This window comes from Empidonax traillii, unplaced genomic scaffold, assembly GCF_003031625.1.
Source record: "Empidonax traillii isolate 1590-97213 ecotype Southwest subspecies unplaced genomic scaffold, ASM303162v1 scaffold85:size1451899, whole genome shotgun sequence".
NCBI lineage: Eukaryota > Metazoa > Chordata > Aves > Passeriformes > Tyrannidae > Empidonax > Empidonax traillii.
In genome coordinates, this window is record NW_020955278.1 from 336,519 (window position 1) to 358,695 (window position 22,177).

A 22,177-nucleotide genomic window follows, 5' to 3' on the forward strand; every position below is an offset into this window, starting at 1 on the left:
TTTTTTTTTTTTTTTTTTTTTTTTTTTTTTTTTTTTTTTTTTTTTTTTTTTTTTTTTTTTTTTTTTTTTTTTTTTTTTTTTTTTTTTTTTTTTTTTTTTTTTTTTTTTTTTTTTTTTTTTTTTTTTTTTTTTAAAAAGAGATACTGAGCTTAGTTCACAGAATTTTTGGAGCTGGAAAGGACCTACAAAATCATCGAGTCCAACTCTTAAGTGAATGGTCTGTATGAGGATTGAACCCATAATCTTGGCATTATAAGCACCATGCATGGTTAACTGATGCTCTTTAGCTCTTGTTAATCATAGTTTTTGTGTCTTGTGAAAAGTCTTACGACACAGAAATCCCCTGCCTATTTAGATAATATTGGTATGAAGTACACAGTATTTACCAACAGCGGTCAAAAACCAAAACGGCAATCAAAATAATGTATGTTCTTTACACCAAATACTGAATCCAAATTTCTACTGCTGGCTCAAAAATTTGTGAATGGGAATACTTTAGGGTTACAGAGGCTATTTTTTATCTCTCTTTCTTGCTTAATTACAGTTTGCATTTCCAACAATCATCCAAAGGAATGGGACACAACATCCTCTACTTCAGTATTAGCAAACCCCAGGCATTGACCTTCTCTTTCAGTTCCTTCAATCATCACAAGTGGTCACCGCTCAGCAGAGCCAAGAAAAATTATGTTCTAGACAACACTTGATAAAATAAGTAAATAAATAAACAAAATCCAGGAAATACAAAAATACAAGCATAATATTCTGGTATACTTATACCATTGAAGATTATCATCTGTTTGCAGTCTAGTTGTACTCAGGTATTCAGACAGAAATGTTGCAAATGGAGTAAGGAAGCCAATCTCTAAGTGTTCTCAATTTCTCTGACCTATTGTCTTGTAACACAAAGAACCCTGTCATATGCTATTGCACCATTCATTACTTCATTCACAGGAAAACCAGAATCCCATATTCCTTCTTTCCTTCCAATAAAGAATACTTTGTGTCACATCCCTTCTGCAAAAGATGACTCTGAAAGAAAACTGTGATTCTCTTGCTGTGCTATATTGTGTTTCACCCACTGGCTTTCAAGATCCTTTACAAAGAGGCTGGAAATAATTTTCCCTCCCATTCAAATAAGGAACCTGGGAGAAAAAGTGACCTATTCAGGTATGGTCCGTCAATCAACTGATGGAGTGGGAAAGTAGATTTCCTCAAACCATAAGTAGAGTCCTACCCATGCAGTGATGCAGACCAATACAGCAAACGGGTTAGTTTGCCAGACACTCAAAAACACATGGCAAACTAACACCAGCAGCATAAACCCAGAGACAAACTTTCTGAAAATCTGGGAGTATTTGGGGGGGTTCCAACAAAGTTTAGCATAAATCATCTCCATCTCTGAGAAGTTCTCCCTGTTAGATGAAGTAGACTGTCATAGCAGTAAACATGGAATGTTTCTAGTTACAGATTTATCTTTTTACACTCATGGAGAAAACGGGAGACAGCAAAACACAGACATCTCTGCTAGGAAGGTTGACATCACCCAGCAGGCACATGACTTCGAAGTAAGGAATAAATATCCAGCAACTCCACGCTCTAAACCTGTTTTCCACACCTTTAAAAGAATAACAAAAATAATTTTCTCTCATGTGAAATCATCTCAGGAAGAAGGGAAAAGAAAGGCTGCTTTACCTGACTTCCCTCCCTCCGCCAAAAGATGGCTGGCTGAGGGTTTCCAGTTGCTTCACACTGGAAAGTCACCGTTCTCCCCAGTGCAGCTACCTGATCTCGAGGCTTTACAACAAACTGTGGAGGCTCTGAAAGGAAAATACCGAAAAAAAGAGAAAAATAAATCACACTGTTATCAACTGATTCAAAAGAATAATTTGCCTACTGACTTTAAGTGGTGTAAACCAGAACCAGTTTAAGTTTCTTTAATAAGGAGAGGCAGCACAAAGACACATCAGTCTCTAATAGCCTTGGCATCGCTCAGATAATTTTTTTAGTGCCTGGAACTCCCAATTAAAACTGTGCATCATGTGGTTTTACTCCTGACTGTGTGCTCAAGGAAATAAGTCCCACCAACTTGATGAGACAACTTGCAGAGCAACAGTCACCAATACAAACAAATCTGTTACAATTTGGTTTTTAAAGGAGGAAAAGGGCTGCAAGTCAGAATGGAGAAACCCCTGAGGGACAACTGGCCCAGAGGACACACTTTGTTAAGGACTGCAAGAAATACTGTTGAGTAACTACAGAGTCAGGCTTACATGTACACAACTCATCATCTTTGATTTAGGAAAACTGAGGAGAGAAAAAGCCCTTAATTGCTTATATAAGAGACTTTTGATGTAGTCGTGGACTCCAAAAAACTTAAAAGCCCAAGAAATAACATTTGACAAATTATAACCACTTAAAATCTTCAGTTCAAACACTGAAGAGGAATAAATTTAAAGGAACAGCAGAGCTAAATGTCTTCCTCATTTACATAGGCAAGAGCATGTTCAAACAAAATATATATGCAAATGAAGGCAAATTTGAAACACCTGCTCAGCCTAATGTTATAAATACTGCCAGCATTGTCCAAACTGTTTGACTTGTACAGACTTCAACAACCCCTTCATCCAGTAGTAAATAGAACGTCAAAAAATCATGTCGGTTATTTAAAAAATAAAAAAAAAATCAGCATAGATGACAGCATTAGATATCTTGGTGGTGCTAGCACAGAAAAAAAATCTAGTGTGTTTCATAGGTTGTTAAATCTTATGTCTTAAAAAGTGTGCATTAAATGAAAGTCCATTTACTTATTCATTTCCAATTTCTTCTGATCATCTGTCCAAAACTAATTATGGTCTCCCCTCTTCTTTGGACTGAGAATAAAGGGGATGTTTTGTATCTGACTTCAGTAACTCAAATGTTTTTTGGTGTTTGTTTGTTTTTTCTTCCAAAGATTTACATATTTACAAGATTTTTCATTAGAAATAGTGTAATATATATAATTCAAAGACATGCTTTATAATAATGTGTTTGATAAATAATAAGCTATTGTGGCTTTAGCTAGAATAAATTCGATAACACTCAAGTCCTTCCTAAAAAAAAAATCACTTTCAGTGTTCCTGTGGGCCAAGCTTTGCAGTTGTCTGTTCCCCATGCCTTGTGTTCCTGCTCCCCTGTGTGTTCACATCAGAATATATCTTCCTATTACCCTCCAGCTTTCAGAGGAACTTCTAAAGCATAACATGCTATTATGTACATTTGGATGCAAATGCTTCCTTCCCTAGCATTTCCTTAGATAAGAAACTAAGTGAAGGTAAGATTGACCTGCAGTAATTAGCAGACTTCAAAACATTTAGCTCTGAAATGTTCAGCCAGCGCCCTGGAAGAAGATGTGGGAAGACTTTGACATGACAGCAGGTTTCATTTACAACAGAAGGTGAACCGGTCGGGGGTTTGCCACAGGGTTGTAAGGTATGATGGGGAAAATGGAGATGAGGGTGAAGCACCTTTGTTATTCTCTTATATTCTAATAATGAGAATAAATTTAGCACCTAGTTAAATTTAGGGCTTGGTTCTATATACTAGTTCTATACTAGACTGTGACACAATGTCACATAAAACGGGACTGAGGTTCCTAAATCCTGTGGTAGTGCAGAGGGTTTATAAAGTTTCAGATTTTGTTGAACTTGAGGATGGTCACAGCTATAAAGAGATATTTTTTCTGGCCTTTGGAGAAACAGCTGTACGGTTGTGATTGTAGATGACTGTTCTGAACACAAAAAAGAAGGGGGAATTTAGTCTTACAGGCAAGCGTGGTGGAATTTATAAAACGTAAGCAGGCACATGTTTCTCTAGATATTATTCTAAGTATGCATTTGTATGGATATTATTCTAAATATATATGCATATGTGTACTATTCTAAATCTATTTCCATTAAGGTAAATAATAAATGTCTTATTATCTTCAGTGTCAGAAGAATTGAAAGAGGGTTAAGTGAAACTGTTATTAAATTCCCTTCAACATTAACTGTAGTGGAAGCATTTTCACTGTCTCTTTTTTTAATGCCAGTTTGATTTCACACCTTGGGTCACACACATGTGGCATGCAATGATAAGACTGTAAAAGATGGCAAAATAACAACCCATGCAAAGAAAGAACAACTTTTTATCCTTGAGACCTTTAAACCGAACATAATTTTTCATAGCACCCTTTCAAGTTCAACCAATGCAGTCACTGAAGGAAGAAGACATCGGGATTGGACTCGTTACATCACATAAAAACAGACAGAAAGTTTGCAACCCATTACCTTTCTCTTTGCCATTAAGTTACCCATACTTCATGCAGAATTTATTCTGTTCGATGTGTCTTGTCAATAACAAGTGAAAGATGGGAGCTGACTGGTTGAAGGACATGGAAGGGGATGGATGGGAAGGGGAGGAGAAGTTCCCGTCACAGTGACACGATGACTAGAAGATGGCCAATAAAATTTCAACTTACCAGACACAACTAAAAACAAACACAAAACAAAAAGAAAACATGGCGTAAATAAAATTGAATAGACATGAAACGAAGCAAAGAATAAAGCAAAACTGAAAAAGGAAAAAAAAAAAAGAAAAAAAAAAGATCCTTGGTAAGGACCTTAGAAAACACATATATATATATTCTGATATATGAGAAATATGTTTAAAATGTTAAACCACATATTTTTAATTTCTTTTTAAGCAGCAATCTTTCAGATACTGAAAGCAGGTGGTAGAGGAAAATGGGTAACAGACTGAAATCATGATCAGGCAGTCTGGGTTCTGCTCCAAGCCTTTCTAATGAATTGTTGTTTAACCTGGAGTAAATTTTTTTTTTTTTTTTTTACTTTATCATTATTCCTCTGCATCAAGAGCTTTCCATGGTAAAATTAACTTAAAATCTCTAGTAAATATCGCCCTGAAATGTTGGTGAAATGGAACAGTGACAATTTACACCCTTTCTAAAGCATCCAAACATTTACAAATAGAATATTTTTTTCTGAAGCTACAAGCAATTACAAAAGAAAGTTTATTAAAAAATTAATAATATGCTAAGGCATTCAGCCCACACACAAATCTCTTCAGAACAGGATTGCTGTGTCAAGGTCATAACGCTCACTATTAAAAGTAAACCACAATTAAAATTAATTGGAAAAGATTCTTAACTCTTTTCTTTGCCCCCCAAACCTCAGTTTCATTAAAATATTCAAAACCAGACATTTATTGCAAAATATTAGATATTTCAATGGAAATGGCCAGCATTAACTTATCAAACGTTAAATTATCCTTCAACCGTAGCTGAAAATTTTCAGAAACTTTGAAATGGCACAGATCCTGGCAGGTTAACTTTGCTTGTAAAAGAAAGGCATGTTAGAAAGCGTTCCAACCACATACCACTGATCGAAAGAACAGCTTGAAAATAAAGCCCTAAAAATAATGCACTTTGAAAACATACACAGATACTGACCAAAAAAGTTACTCGGAAAAGGGTACTTGGTGTAAGATAATTACAGCAAATTACAGTCCAAAACCATGTAATTTTTTAAATGCATGTTAAAAATAGCGAGACCTTCTACACTTCGGTCTTCCCTCTTTATGTTGAGAGTAAAACCATTTTCATTTTCATTTTACATTGTTCAGCAAGGGTGAAGGTACATCTTTATATCAAGTAGCTAAGCACCCTCAATACAGCATCACCTAACAAACACATGGAGGAAACCAGTTATATCATGTTTGCCAACTTTCACGAGGCACGAGGAATAGTGGCTTCCTGTTCTAATGAACACAGAGGACTCCAGGTGTAGTATGAAAATGAAGCAAAAACAGAATCTGATATAATATTGGAATTTGGAACATGTTGAAGCCAAGAAGCTGCAACTCAATGTGCCAAAACCGGATCAAAGAGATTTGAGTTTTATGATATTAGAGACTTTTTTTTTTTTTTTCTTAAGGAAATAATCCCAGAGGAAGTTGAAATTACCATTTTTCAAGCATTTGAGTTTCAGTTTTAAGGTGCTATTCCAGACTGTGCACTAGGCATCTCTAGGTGGGTGGGTTCAGTATTTCTCAAAAGGAACACCAGCGTGCATTACTCTGCTCAAATTATCTGCAAGTCTGTGATTCGCAAGAGAAGTGGCCAAGAAATGACACACGTGAATTCCTGAGAGAAATATGCTCTTCCCCAAGATTCAGCTCCTAGCTGTTCTTGTTCATCTGTAAGTACACTACACAGTAACAGTTCCTTTTTAACTGAAAAGCTCTTTACTAAATGTGCATTTACAGTCTGACCTGCTCTGGAATTATAAATGCTTCTCCATAAAGCACAACTCATCTTCTGCATGAAACAGTCTGATAAGAGACTTAATGGGATGAAACTCTTGCACGGAGGAAGTAACTCTAAATTACCAATTTTCCATTAGTTGAGGAGTGCCAAGAAGAGGAAAGTTCAGCCTTCTTGGTAGCAGCGCAGAGCTGCTCAAGTCCTCTACTGAAAACTCACTTGAAAACCTCTAACTGACAGAAATCTGTCTTGGTTGCTCAATTACATTTCCACAAATTAAATTAACTTCTAAGTGCTGAATTTCCACTTCTCTTTTCACTAGGCATTTCTTACTGTAGGTCAAAAGTAACCCTGTCAAATGAATATATTTTTTTGCCCACCTGTAAAAACAGAAGGGACACTGATACATGAAAATAAATCCCTGTAGAAACAGGGCATCACATTGGTTGCAAATCTGTGGAAAGGGCAAAGGGTGAAGTTTCATAGAAAAATTTAAACAATTCTGTCACAGGGATATCATGTGGTTTAAAAGAACAACAATAATAGCAACATCTACAACAAAGACCACATTCTTAGTCTGATTTGCAGTCTATTGATAACTAAGGTTACTAAAACAGAGAAGTAAAGAGGTTTTCCTCTATTATGGCATATTTTATTTGACAGCACTTTCAATTATAAAGTAAATTAATTTTCCCTGTGTTAATCATGGCTTTTCACATGGCAATTAGGAGGAATAACCTGTTTGCAAAGACAGGAAGTTAGCATGTAAAACCACAACTACCAAAGGAATAATATTTTTGCCTTTTATATAACTTCCTTGACATGTGGTCTTTTCAGGGAAGATGTGTCCAGTCACTGAACAAAAACCAAAAGAAAAGTGGTTTCCAGACTAGTGACGTGATCTTTTAATGCCTTACTCTTACCAGCAACCCTATCAACCTCACTGGGACTATTGGTATCGCTAAATGCACTCACAGGAGTAGGAATTTTCAGTTTTAGGACTTAAACTACAGGCCAGTATAGCTGCCAGATGTTAATGGAGCAACTATAGCATCTGACAGATGTAGCACTGTAGGTTCATACGAGAATCAGGTGGGAAGCAACCTCAGAGGTCTCCAGTCCAACCTCCTGCTCACACAGGGTCAGCTACAAGGTCAGCCAAGGCTTGATCCAGTCAGGTCTTGAAAAACTTCAAGGAATAAGAATGCACAGACTCTCTGGCAACCAGCTCCACCACTTGGCTGTCCACCCAAGTGAGGAAATTTCTCATCACATCCAGCCTTGATCTCCCCTGTTTCAACTTAAAATCAATTGTGTCTTGTCCTCCCACCCCGCACTGCTGTGATGAGCTTAGGTTTGTAAATGCCCATCTAGTGCTTGCCTGCAACTCATCGGTTTTGTCAGATTTAGAACAAAATATTACAGTGTTTTGACTGTTTCTCAGTCTGATGATGGGCAAGTTAAAAATTTCAAATATCCCATTCTTGAAAGCTGTGGTAATAATTATTTATCTCAAAGAGAGTAGAATTACAGACATTTTCATTCATTTAGACTAATAAGGTGCTTTGGAGATCTTGAGATCCAAGGTGGTACTTAATTACCGAACAGCGTTTTGTTCTGCATATTAAATACTCATTAATTACTGGTCTGACTATTTAGGAATACCTTCCAGGTGCTCAGAAGATACCTTGTTACTTAACTGAAACAAATTGAATACTTTCTATTTAAGCTCAGTGTGTGTTTCATTTTTGATTTTTTTAAATAAAAATCTTCATGTCTTCAAGGGCTGCTTGACACTCATAGAGGCAATTACAAAAGAAGGAAGAAAATACAACTCTACACCAGAGAAATGAAACAATCCCAATCTTCAGGCCAATAATAACATATAACAATCAAGTTCATGTACAATCTTTAGCTTCTGTGCAAATTTTTGGCCATTCTGACTAATCTAGGAGTCACAATGAAATTTAGAATTAATTTTGTGATCCTTTAATCCCAGTTCAAGTGAAAACTATCAGAGGTTGAATGTGCCTGTAGAGACAAATCGGTAGGAGAAGGGACACAAGTGTGAGTGTGTGTGCTGGAAGAGACATCAGAGCAGAGAGCAGGAATTTCTGATGGGAATTGGGCAGATACAGATTGGACAGTGAGAGAGGAGAAACTCCAGAGCTACCAACAGGGACAGTACACAGATAGCTGCATTATCTGTCATGGAGCACTGCAGTTCTACAGAGGGGTTGAAGCTCAGCTGTTTATCATCTTGGTATGAAACGAATGGGTGAGAAACCCACTGTTTATAATCTCTGTCTGAAATGAGTGGGTACAGAAAATTTGGGCACTAGAGTTACATTCAGAGGAAATGTGAGAGTCTCAGTATGTTTAGCAAACTGGTCAAGCTCAGATTGCTCATCCTCAAAAAAAAAAAAAAAATTCTGAACAATTTAACTTTCTAAGTCTTTCCCTCATTCCAAACAAAAAATGAGCAAAAAGTTGCCAAAATCTTCTGTTCAAAAATATGTTTAACTGTTAATCCTGTCAAATTCTGAAATCCAATTAACTACTTTTTACCTTAAAGTGTCAGAATGAGGACCACTGAATGCCTCTCGGCAACATGACTACCAGGTATTTATGTTGCTGTTTTGCAAAAACTATTATTAAGGGAGGTAGTTTAAGACCATGTGCCATGTCCCATTTCCTATCTAGTCATTTGTAGGCTATTTGTTCTTATCAAAGCAATCTGAAACACTCACTGTCCTCGATATGCACATCTCTCTGCAGTCATTTGTGGGAACTATCACTTTCTACAGAGAAATAAACAAAGGCCTGAATCTCTTATTCTGGGAAAATATAAATGCTGCCATTCAGCTGCCTCCTGGCTTCAGCCAGTGAAAAATACAGGAAAATAACACCAGGTACATGACAAAAGAATTGGGGTGTATCACTTTTCATCCTCACCGCTCACTCTATTTTCAGCTGTCACTTCTCGAGGTCTAAATGCCTATATAAATAATTCATACTTTCCCAGATTTTCTGATAATACTCACACTGATGTAGGACCAGGCTGGGACACCCTTACTCACCGTGAATGCTTTCCCCAGTCCACGGTCCCAGAGCCCCAGGTGTGACACAGTGCAGCACAAACTTCTGAGCAAAGGTCTCACAGTCTGGCGCCAAACATGTCACAGCCATGCGGCTGAGGCAAAATGTTTACACGAGATTTTTGATGTTTCCAATCAAAAGTGATGACTTGTAATTCCAAACCCCCACCAAGGGAGCGATTGTGGTTTCTTATATTTATGATGACTGGAAAAATTCTGGTTTAGATTGCTGTTGATGTGTCAGATAAGCACTTCTTAGGTTTAAAGGAACAAGGGAGTACAATAACTTCAAATTTACCAAACCTGAGAAGATAAAAATCTAAGTGATTGGAAAAGAAAGAGGTTAATTGTTTTCTATAATGGTACTGTAAGAGAATGAAATTAGGGCAGAAAGCAGTTGACTTATTAGTTGGAAAAATAGTTTTGATAGTAAAATCACCTTCAGAAAACCTAGAGACCCATTACAACATTTCAGGCTCATGCACAAAAAAAGTTAATAAGGCAAAAATCTCAGTATCAGTGAAATGCTATTTTCCTCAACATACTTCCCAATGAGTTTCTTCTAAAATTTGTGTTTATTTACTTTTGTTTACAACCGATTCACACTCCCTCTTCTGTCTGAACACCAAAAACCTGTCAGGCTGTCCAGGTTTCAGCTTTGATAGAGTTAATTTTCTTCTTGGTAGATGCTGCAATGCTGAGTTTTGGATTCATTATGAGAATAATGTTGATAACACACTGATGTTTTGGTTGTTGCTAAGCAGGGCTTACCCTAAGTCAAGGACTTCTTAGTGTCTCATGCTCTGGCAGTAAGGAGGTTCGTGAGAATCTGGGAGGGGACATAACCTGTACTGGCCGAAGGGATATTCCATACTATAGAATCTCTCATCCAATATATAAACTGGAAGGAGTTGGTTGGGAACTGCTGACAGGTTGGCCATCAGTCAGTGAGCAATTCTACTGTGCATCACTTATTATTTCTCTCTCTCTTTCATAAAAGTTATTATTATTATTACTATAATTAGTATTATTAGTACGAATATATTTTACTTTGTTTCAATTATTAAAGTGTTCTTACCTCATTCCACAAATTTTGGTGGGTTTTTTTTGGTGTTGTTGTATTGTTTTGTTTGTTTGTTGTTTTTTTGAGGGGAGTGGGTATTTTTTTTTCTGATTCTTCTACTTGTCCCACTTGGGGGGAAGGTGTGGAGGGAGCGAGTGAGGGGCTGTGTGGTACTTGGTGTCTGGCTGGGGTTAAACCACGGCACATGTGCTGGGCAGTAACTCAGGAACAGGCTGGCTGGGGACCACGCCCTGCACAAACAGTGCCACTCTTGGGGACCAGCAGGCTTGCCAGCTGCACTTCTCCCTGTGCACTTATCCATCTGCACTGCAATCAGCAGGAACAAGACAGCTGCAGTCTGGAAACCTGGTAGTCACATCCCCATGACGCTGACTCTGACCCTGACTCATTCTCAGCACATGGCACACGCCTGGCTGCCTGGATTTAGCTCATGCCTCTTGACTTGAAACCCAGAGAGAAAGGGCAGGCGTCTGTGTGTGCTCTAGAAGAAAGCAGTCTGACAGGGAAAAAAAGGCAAGTAACACTCCTTGGTGCTGACAGTACAAATAAAACCTTGAAAACAACAAGTGCATCTGGAGCTGCTGCACGTACCAGGGCGAGACACAGGTGAGGAGTGGCCTTAGAACACCTACCTAAACGTGGAGCTCATAACACACACAGCATGGCAGCTCAACAGCATCAACTCCACAGGCAATTTTAGAGATGAGCCTAAAGTGCCATGGATTCAAAATCAAGGATTCTCCCTCCTGCAGCAAGCGGGAAGGCTTCTGTTCCCAGCTCTGCAGCCGGAGCCACAATCAATTTGTTTCTACAGCTTGTTGGTTTGGTTACTGGCTTTAAAATGTTACTAAGCTTCTTTTTTCTCTTTGGTGGCTTAAACTCCACCCTCTGCTGCTGAACAGCACAAGATTTGTGCATTAACAAAATGTCCCGTTTGGGTGCTATTCTTGTTTCAAGAGCAATCAAACGGCATCAACTCCTTTTGGATTTCTGGCCATTCTGAGATTTAGTTTAAGGTGAGAGGTGTTTCCCTCCTCAACTCTGATGGTAAAATCTGGCTCTGTCAGCTGTGTATCAGCCGTGGAGCTATATCATATTAAAGTCTGATTCACAGCAGGATAATGAATCTTCCCTTTAGAACATTTAAAAAGTCAAAATGAAAAGGGCTACACAAGTGTGTAAGAGTGTTTGCCTATGCATGTGTGGTAGGAACCTACTGTTTTTGTGGGAAGAGAAGAGTGTGTGAAATGTACTCACATGAGGTATTTTTGATTTGCAATTGATTTTGCTGAGGGTAGCTCCAAAATAAGATAGTTTATAACCTCACCTCCTGCAGGAGTCAATGAAGATTTCTATGATAAAAATGTGGAAACAGACTTTGCAATGTGATTTTAAAAGGTAGCACTTCTCAGGTTAATACATGTAGGATGCAGTTTAAAATGTGTATAAATCCTGTAGTCGTTGCCTTCAGGGGACAAGAGATATCTGAAATATGGAAGGCTGAAGACAGAGAGAGGGAGAGAGGGATTTAAGATCTTCCAAAAAGTTCCCCTCCTAGTCTCCCTGCTCCCTTTTTGGCTCTGGTTCTCCTAAACCATGCTATAAACCAAACATAATTTAAAAAGCATACTTATGACAAGTCTAATTCCATCTATTTAAAAAACTAGAGCAGTGCAGAAAACTGTGAAGTTGTTTCCCAGGATTCTCTTTTCAGAAAAGAGTTGTCTTCCCCTGTGTTTTACTGAGGTAATTTTAAGCACTGCAGTAATTTAAGTCGTGGCTACAAATATTTATACTAAAGCCTTTTAAAAGAGTGAAAAAAAGCTGAATTTCATATAAGCTGTGCAGAAGTACAAAAAGATTATGAGAGCTGGATACTATTTGAAGAAACCTTAGAAGCTTCCTACTAAATTTTTTGACTTCCAGTTAGAGATAGTATAGCTGAAAGGGAAATGGAGTGGGATTTTTTTCCCAGCTGTTTATGATAGCACAGATTACTTTTTGGAAAGAAGAACTTGAAATCCATAGCAACCTTCTTATAACAAGTTAAAGCTATTTGTGAAAAGTGGCCAAAGCCTCATGATCAATGGAAACCAAGCACACACTAAAAATGGAAGGACAATAAATCTCTACAGTGCAGTAAGTTGTGATCATTAAAAAATGTTATTTTGGGCATGCAATACTCAGGGAGGAATACTGGAGACTGAAACAGATAGTATTTCAAAAGAAATCTGGATTTCTTCTCACAGGGATGCCATACCCCCCACATAGACAACCTAAGCCTGCACTAATACCTGAACTTACTTTTCCATAATGTGAACAGGAAGGTAACTGTGACAAATCAACAAATTCTAATTTCAGGTAGCAAAAACCCCACAACGTATTAGAATTTGTGCACAGCAGACTAGCAAAGATGTTTTGCAGTTTAATGTTTAGTTAGGTTATAGTCTTTGAGGAAAAGATCTGGAAAGTTCTGAGCACCAAGGAACTCTGAAGGAAGAAGTGCAGAAAAGGCATCAGACCTTGCTGGACCAAAGCAGAACTCTCAGGTGAGTTCTTCCTCTGTACTGAGACCCAAGTATCAATGTGCTTCCTTAATTGTGACAAAGGAACAGATGCTGTCTAATTGGTGGAGGTGCAAGTCCTAAGTGGGCTCTCACAGGCCACTGAAAGATGAAGAGAACAGAATCCCCTTGAATGCTGGGTTTAGAGAGCACAGAGCATTTATGAGAACAAGCCAAGCAACCTTCCAGACAGCTTTGTTTTTCTCCTTCTCAGTCCTGTCATCCTACTCTGCACAGAAATGGGAAAAAAACATCACCCCAAAGTTTGGGAATGAATGTGTGGTCACAGGGACAAGAGGAGCATGCAGATACCTCTTGAAGTAAATAGTGTGAGCATATTTGATATTTAGCAGTTTAACCTGAGGAAGCCATTTTTTTCTTGCACTGAAAGATTCTGACACTGAGCCCACCTCACCTACACTGAGGTGATTTAGTTCACATACCAAGACTGTAAGACACTTTATTACCACCTCTTCAGTGTTATTCAGCACCTAACAATAAAGCATTTTAGTGTTCAAACAAAACACAATTCACAGTAACAAATGGTACTCGAAACAGCTTATCAAAACAATGTCTGAACGCGCTGTTATTGTAAGGCAGCATTTGGAAATTTGTTTTCTTAAGACCAATTCAGAGATGGCTGATTTTACTGATGCATGTAAACTAACAAAAGTAAGAGAATGTACTACAGTCACTGTGTAGTCTTTATTAAAATTACTTCCAGCCTATAAACAAGGCAAAAATAAAGTCTGTATTGCCCTTTTACGGACGTTTAGCATATTTAATAAAGCCTATGTTTACTTCAGAATGAATGTCTAGCAGGGTATTGTTCATTGAACAACCGATTAAAATTACTATTCCTTGCACTCCATTTAATTTTATTCATAAACCCAAAAAATCTGCAAACTCAACAACGTGCAGTAAAATTCTCTTTTGTCTGTTCCAAAGACAGAATTATTGAAATGTTATCTTTATAACAGCAGTCACACAGTAAAGTCTGCAGCAGTGAAACCTGATACAAAAACAATTGATTTCTCCCCAGCCATGGGACTTAGGAAATTTCAGACGTTAGGAAAAAGCCTCCAGATTTTGTTTGCTGCTTTTTAATTGCGTGCTGAAGTATGCTACACAAATCTACTTGCTTCAGTTCTCTTCAGCAAGTGATTAAAATGTAGAATTTTAAAGAACTTTACAGTAAACAAATCCCTTTCAGCAGGAGAAAAAGCCTCTAACTTCAACTTATTCTTGTAGAAACATTTCTCCAAATTGTTTGAACCCCTTCTGTTCTACTGGCTCAGAATCATCTGTCTCCAGTTCTTGTTTCAAAGTACCAAATGGAAAGAAGGAATCTCAACATTTTTTATGTTATTTTCCTGTATTATGTTATTTTCCTGTAAGCTATTGCTGTCACTATTGTGAGACTCTATGTAAAAAAGAAAAGCAACCTCCATTTCAAAACATTATTTTTCATCAGAAAACTAATCTTTCATCAGAAATCTGTGGCAGTCAAACTCCTCAGTTCCTTGATAGAAATCTGAAGCACTGCCACAGTTTACAGCAGTCATTAAGGGGGAAATGGGCTCTTCAAGCTACACAGATCACAAGAGATGGTCTCCTTCATTTATCCTGCCAAAAGTTTATTAATTAAAACAATACTCAAGTTCATTGGACAGTCACTATTCTTCCTTCCTCTCTCACGGCACTGAAGATAGAACGTGGCTTAAAATTAGTTCTTTCAAAAGGAGAAGTAATAGTGACTTTAAGAGTGACCATGCAGACAAATGCAGATTTAAATCCAAATCCTAGTTTTAAAATTCCAGTGGTTAAATTCCCACGTGGTGCTGTGAGGCGTTCACTGCAACGCATAACAACCACCCAATACCTCAACAGCATTTCTGTAATCCCATAAAATTCTGAATTTTATCTTAGTTGTTTTAATGTAGATGGTTCAGACACCTATAAAGCAATTACATTTACGGCCAGCTTATAATGTGTACCAGCAGCCTGACACAGTGGAAACATTTCTATGGTATCAGACAGATGAAAGAACAAATCCTATCCCTTTTCATTCTGGGTGGTATCCTCAGCCCTTCCCACAAGTCTTATCAACTAGATGGCTTTTACTGCATGCCTCGAAGCTACTTTGTACAAAGAGGAGGTGAAAGGAGGAGGAAATTCCAGACCTGAAGCATGTGCCACCTTTTCATATTAAAATTCCTCGTCAGTTGACTAGTAGAGCAAAATCACAGCCAGAAGTCACTTATCAAAAGTTCCGTTCACTATCTACCTTGCAGACAGGCTCTCTTAAGCCTAAAATTAAAGACCTAATCTAAAAAGGCTTGGTATTAAAGATCACCACTGTAAAATATGGATTGGCCAGTATAATTTCCACAGGAATTCCTCTTTTTTCCTGCCAAACTGATAACACCGAACGTGTTTAGTGCTTTTGAATGGTAAAATTTACATTTTAGAGTTCAGTCACTGCTGCAGGTTTGGATGAATATTAGGCAGGGCACTGTAACGAGTACTGCACAATCCTCCAGAGTCACTGCTTGAATAAGGAGAGTTAAGAAGAACTCAAAGACTGTTGTTCACTACCAACGTGCTGGTGGGTGACCCACAGTCACCACCAGCCACAGAGCTGGTGATTCTTGTCAAGTCCTTAAGTCAATTTGACCTACTTGACCTGTTTCTCTTAACTCCTGCTGAGCAGTCTCTATCCTGTCACAGCTACAACGGTTCCTGGCCAACTGCATAGAAGGATTTCCACTGGAAAGTTATGGAGCCATAACTTACACTTGTTGCAGAGTACAGCTCGTTTCACCATAAATTACAAACTCACTATAAAACTGGATGTTGAAAAAGCCTAATTAAGTATTGCAAATCGGAGCAAAGCAAATGGAAGCAGGTGAAAATATATAAAACCTTCGGTTCTTAGATTTCCTTAAAAGCATTTTCATGGTTAAATGTGGAATTTGCACCCTTGAAGACGCCCTACTTCTATTTGCACTAATAGTAAAAATAATTAGCTTTTAGAATAGAAGTTCTGAGGTTTGCATTTTTGGTAATGTTGTGTGTTATAGATGCAGTACACAGTGTTGCAAAATGAAACCAGGAGACTGAGTCTCTCTAATTTCAGGAAAATGCAAACAACGTCAGGATGACATTTTCTTTACTAGTTATTTTCCAAGGAGAAAATAAGATATAACTTCCCAGTTTCAGGGATGGAAATGCTCCTAAGCAGTCACAGTAAACGACTTAAGTGAAAGGTTCAAAGTTCTATGTTAATACAGAATTCCCAATTTAAGTTAAGAACATAACTGAAGTCACAATAAAAATACAACATCTGTACTTCATGTAGGAAACACGATCCCCAAAGTTAGGAGTCTGCATAGAGGAAAACAGTGATTCCAACAACCAGTATCTGTGATGGTACTGAGGAGCACAAAGAACATTAAAATGGAAATTATATTCCTTCCAGTCTTTTGTACTTTCTACAGTTAAGAGTTTATTATACATAGAGAGAGGGAGAGTTGAATTATCCAGATTGACAGTTCCTAGTCCAGGGACACAGTCTGGGCCCCCTCACCAGCCCTGAGGCAGAGCTGTGCAGCATCCCCCAGGCAGGGAGCCCTGCAGGGCACGCACAGTGCACTCCAGGGGCTGCTCCATCCAGCAGGGTCAGAGCTGAGCTGCAGGAAACGACCCTGCCAGGTCCAGGGCGGCTCTGCCCAGACACCAGGTTGGCTGTCGGCCGTGTTACATCAACACCTCCCTGACACCTGGGTATCTCAATTAGCTCTGGTGCTGCACACTCCACCTCTTAATACCCCAGATAACCCTGCACAGGGCAGAGCATACAAGGGTCAACCACAGTGCTTGAGGCCCGAAAAATGACGAGTACAGAAGGAGATGTGTCCTTTTCTTAGCGGTGCTGCCAGCCCTGAGCCCGTCCCTGGGAGTGCTGCTCGCAGCCCTGCCTGCCGAGAGCCACCTTTCATCTCAGTGCAGCACTGCCACTTTGCAGACGCCTGACAGGGGACAACTGCCCCTTTCCTAACGGGGACACACATCTGGGGTCACCACAAATGACTCTCGGATTCTTTCTTGGGCATACGGCCTGGCATGAAACCACCACCGCCTGCTGCTGAGTTACTGAAGGGGAAAAAAACCCCAAAACAAAGATCCAAGAAAAGAAAAACCCTAACCCACACAACCCCAAACCCAAGCCCAACCCTCTCATTGTCCTTTTATGAATTTAGCCGGACTGCACGGTGGCAGCTGTAACTTCTGAGGCTGTGATTTGCAGCAGAGCCCTCTGTTTACAAATACATAACAAAAATAACTCTATTTGGCACAGCAGAGCACACATTTACTGAACTCCACAGTCAACAGATCATGTGACAATCACCAAAAGTGCAGAAAAGACTTGTCGTTTGCATTCCTTAAATCACCAGGAAAAAAAAAAAAACTACAAAATCTTGCAAAAAAACCCATAAAAACCAGAACCTCAAAGAGCTGTGTGTCTGCAAACAGTCAGAGCAATGTCAGCACTGAAACAAGATCAATCTACCTCTCTAGATGGAGCATAGTCAAGATGACCCTTTAGGACCAAAAATAAGCATTTTAAACACAGGAAGAGCAGGGAAGAGGAGGGAAGAAGAGGAGAAGGCAGAAAAAGAAGGAAAAATGTGAAAAAGTCTGAATGGAAAATACATTTTCTAGAGAAGTATTTTTTTCTTCCCATAAAACTAGGTCTCCTGGATACGCTAATAAATGGATTTTAATCATAATTTACTACATTACCAACTACAAATTGGCCTTACATGTTACAGTTTCTCACATCAATCCCCTCTACAAAGACATTAGTGCAGACAAATGGCTCAGGAGGTAATCCATTCACACTGGGAAACAAATTATCCCATAACAATACCCTCAGAGCAAAGCTGTTATAACGTAAATATCTACTGTGTAATACAAGTACTTAAAAAAATTAGAATCTTGCTGAATCAGGACTTAGGCTGTGATCATCTTCCTTAAAAATACCAGTGTATTATCAAAAAGATCTCACTTGACTCTAACATCCACATACTTAACTCATTTTATTATCACCATTAACCTAAATGAGATTACAAGAACGTGTTTGCTTATTATTTTGAATAGGACTATGGAGGATTAGTGTTACCAATAGCTAATTTCCAGAAAAGTAACTGCTCAACCATTCATAAAGCAAATTTTCTTAATACTAACATTTTACAGGATTAGCAACTGATACAAAACATGATCTTCAGAACAAATCACTATTTTAAAAATAATTCAGTCTTCTTCTTTTAAATAAACTGTGCTTAGTGCTCACATGTTCATCTTTTATTCTGCAACACTGCCCATAAGAGCTGGTTATTTTACAAACATAAGTTATCAGTTTTGATGCATAAACATCATGGTGTCTAACAAAACAGAACATATCAAAATTCTTGGTTTTATGAGAACTTCGACAAAAGAATTCCTATTTTCCTAACAGAGGGATACCAAATGTTTCTGTTGGAAAAAGGAAAGCAGGTTAAGGACAAGACCTTTCCTGTTACAGTAAATGTGTCAAAATAGAGGCCTGTTACCAAATAAAATACTTTTAAGCCTATCCTTCCCCAGAACTCCATAATGACTAATTCCCACTGAACAGGGAAAAGGACAGAAGAGCCATCAGTGCCTAGAAAAAAAAAACATCAGGGTGACATCATCGCCTGTCTGCTAGCCAGGAAAGGAAGAGAGGGATTATCTGAATACTGAACATCTGGATTGTGTATATAAAGGCAATGAAGGATTTTTATACATATTAGTTCACTGAGTTCCACTGAATTTTTATCTTACAAAGAAGCCAGTAGTGCCATGATACGCTCTTATAATGAAAAAACCAACAGGAATTCCAGTGGTCTGGGTTACTGTATTAAAAAATACACAAACAGATTTATCATTCACTGCTTCTTTACTATATTTAATTGAAAAAAAAATTACTTTCTTCCTTCAGTTAGCGTTTCAGACACAAAGATTGCAAGTGACACGATTCTGAACTTGAAGAACTGAAATTCAAAACATCCCCATCCCAAAACCATAAAGACTGCTTATAAAAAAATCCTACACGTGAAGTGTTTTCCACTTCCTCAGCGTACAACTCAAGCCAAATTTGTATTTTCACTTTTTCTTTTCTACAGTACAGCAGAGAGTTCCTGCATAAGCTGCAACTCTAATAGCTGTGCATGGTCTCAAGTAGTTTATTCCAGTACTTTACAAAGAAACTTTCTTACCTTGAACTGTTAAAGTTGCTGATGCCTCCGCTTTTCCCACCATATTTTCTGCCACACAAGTATAGGATCCCATGTCTCCTGCCATAACTTTCCGGATTTTTAAGGTATGATCATCACGGATTTCGTATCTTTAAATATACACAGGGATAAACAATGAATAGGAACAATGGAACTTGGTACAACTTCTGCAAAGGGTAAAGAGATGGTGGGTTTGCTCTCAAGTATTCTTATTGTTGTATTTCCCATAAGGGAATAAAGTATCAACACTTACAAATTGATAATGTAAAATAAAGTTTTAAGAACAAAATATTTGAAAACTTTATTCTGATATTATTTGCAACATGAGTTAACTAAGAGCAGCAGAATTTCACCAGTATAATACAGTTGCGAAGCCCTAACACAGAACACTTTTATTGCTAAAATACTTCTAACAAGTAAATACAATAGTAGTTATTATTCTCCCTACAATTTTTCCATCTGAATGGTTTTTTTTTTAATATGGTTGAAAAGAAAACATTGTACTCAAGAAGATCAGAATTGCTTGAAAGTTAAGAAAAATCACAATTCATTATTTATTTTTTTTAAGAACAATGTGGCCTTTTACCACTTTCCTTTCATCACCTTTTTCTCTTCTTTGTATAATGCAGTCAATGTGTTTCTCTTTATGGTAAGTAGATTTTTCTCTTAAAAATTATATAGTTTTTATTAAATCAAAAGACTAGGCTAACAGGAAGCTGGATGTGGATGGCTAAAACCAACTGTTATAGGGTTTCTTTTTTCAGTCCACTCCCCTAATAGATTTTTAAACTGCTACTTAGGATTTCAAAGTAAGTAAATAAGTAATTAATCCATTTATGTATGTATGTATGTATCTCTCCATCCATCTATCTGTCACACAATGTATTTATTTTTAGTAAGGTGTTTTACTTTTTGTCCTGAATTAAAGCAACGTCAGAAAAATCAGTTAATTGGAAACTTGGCCACAAAACCATGTGTAACCAAGGCAGCTTTCTACACTACCAGACTACATTTTATACCAATTGCAATGCCAGTATATACTTCTTGATGTTGTAATCTATTTTACTATTTGTTACACAATCTTCAAAACTTTTAGTAAATCACAAAAGACTCTTCAGGTGAAGAATTAATCTGTATCTGGTATTACTGACTGAACTGGGTTACATTTCGTTGTATTTGTCATGTGTTGTCACAACAAAAAGTTGAAAAGAGGCTGCTCTGAAGTTTCAACATAAACTGTAACTCTAAGCAGAGTGCAGTGGTAATTAGAAACACCTTCTTATATCAAGACAGGCCTTCTCTATTCAAAAAAAAGAAATTTTGGCTGTCAAACATTGAAGGCCACATCATATACCAAGCTGGATGTCACAGAAAGGTAACTCCACGTATTGTACCTTGCTTTTGGTAACTCCCCATCGTCTTTCCTCCACCTCACTGTAGGGACGGGGTCACCTCTCGCCTCACACTTGAACTCCGCGCTGTCATCCACAGTTACTGCCAAATTACTCGGCCTCTTCACAAAAGATGGTCTCTCTAAAGGCAAAGAAAAAAAAAAAAAAAAAAAAAAAGATCAATCCAGCAGTTCTGTGTCTGAATCACAATTGTCACTCAACTGGTTGTCAGAGCAAGGGGAGCAGAGTGACAAATGTGACGGAGGTGCCTCTGCTGCTGCTTTTCTCGCTCACAGCCCCAGGCAGACACTCTCAACAGCGGCTCAGGATCCAAGCAGCGACTTCCTTACTTCTTATTCATCCCTGTCACAGCTAATACAGCTAAAGGCAAACACCATCTAAACATAAAATCTAAATACACGTCCACCCTCAGAAAGCAAGCAGGTCCTCTGCGAGGACTCAGACAAACAGCCACTCATCTGCTGCACTGCTTCAAAGAGACAGAAGGAACAACCCAAACATTGTCTCACTGGAGGTTTTCTCTCAATGGACTCTCTAAATTTGAAGGCCAAGTAAGGCCCAGCACAGCATCTCCAGGAGGCTGTTTGCAGATGTCAGCAGCAGCAAGAGCTCGATGCAAGAATTTCCAATGCTACATTAGAAAGGCAACATTTTCTGCCACTAGCACACATAAAGTCAAGTCAGCCAAAAAAAAAAAACCCAGAATGTCTTCTCTGTAGTTTTTGCTCATAAAAATCGCAGTTATCCCCAACTTATATTGTTGGACATGGATGATCCAGGTCCTGGCTCACCAGAGTCAGATTAATAGTTGCATACTTGTTCTCAGAATTTCTGAAAAAAACCCAGGATCTCAGTACAAGCTGTGCTATTCTGGCATCCCAGATATCAGCTGCAAATTTCAGGAAAGGTAAGAACACACTTTCTACTTGTAACAGGGTTCAAAGTTTAATGGTGCTGGGCTATTCATATTTTCATAGTTCCACACCAGGCTGCAGTGTAGTAAGGTTTGCACACTCACAAGTTAAAAAACTGTTTTAAACAATTTCTGGGATACTCCAGGAATGATTACCCATCTAAAAAAGCAGCACCAGATGACAACAGTATGTCCATAAAAGAACTGGGAAGGTTTAACTGGAGAGTGCAGGGAAGGTTTAACAGGAGAGTACTTGGCAGGTTCCTTTGCCTGAGGCAGATGACCTTTTTGCCTATAAACCTGTGAAAGCTCTGAGGGAGTTGAGAAGGCAGTTGCATGTTTTGACTTGGATTTATTAAAGATATAAATATCATCTCCTTGGAACTGGAAGAGTCTGAAGCCATTGGCACCATCAGGAAGTGCGAATACCCAAAAATATGCCACAAGTTTCTCACAGAAGTACAAAAGCACCAGACAGAAGGATAAAG

General features: G+C 38.2%; 1 protein-coding gene across 6 annotated transcripts in view; it reads right to left on the bottom strand.

The window, feature by feature from the left end:
* The window catches only part of ROBO1 (roundabout guidance receptor 1), a 697,339-nt gene that overhangs the window by 59,325 nt on the left and 615,837 nt on the right, over window positions 1-22,177 (bottom strand). For 5 of the 6 annotated variants that reach the window (XM_027881208.1, XM_027881210.1, XM_027881206.1 and 2 more), the window contains 4 exons: window positions 20,759-20,897; window positions 19,347-19,474; window positions 4,496-4,504; window positions 1,693-1,817 (listed from right to left, as the gene is read on the bottom strand). In XM_027881208.1, the coding sequence (XP_027737009.1) occupies window positions 1,693-1,817; window positions 4,496-4,504; window positions 19,347-19,474; window positions 20,759-20,897 (401 nt within the window). The remainder of the gene's footprint in view (window positions 1-1,692; window positions 1,818-4,495; window positions 4,505-19,346; window positions 19,475-20,758; window positions 20,898-22,177) is intronic. The other variant, XM_027881207.1, reaches the window with a different exon arrangement.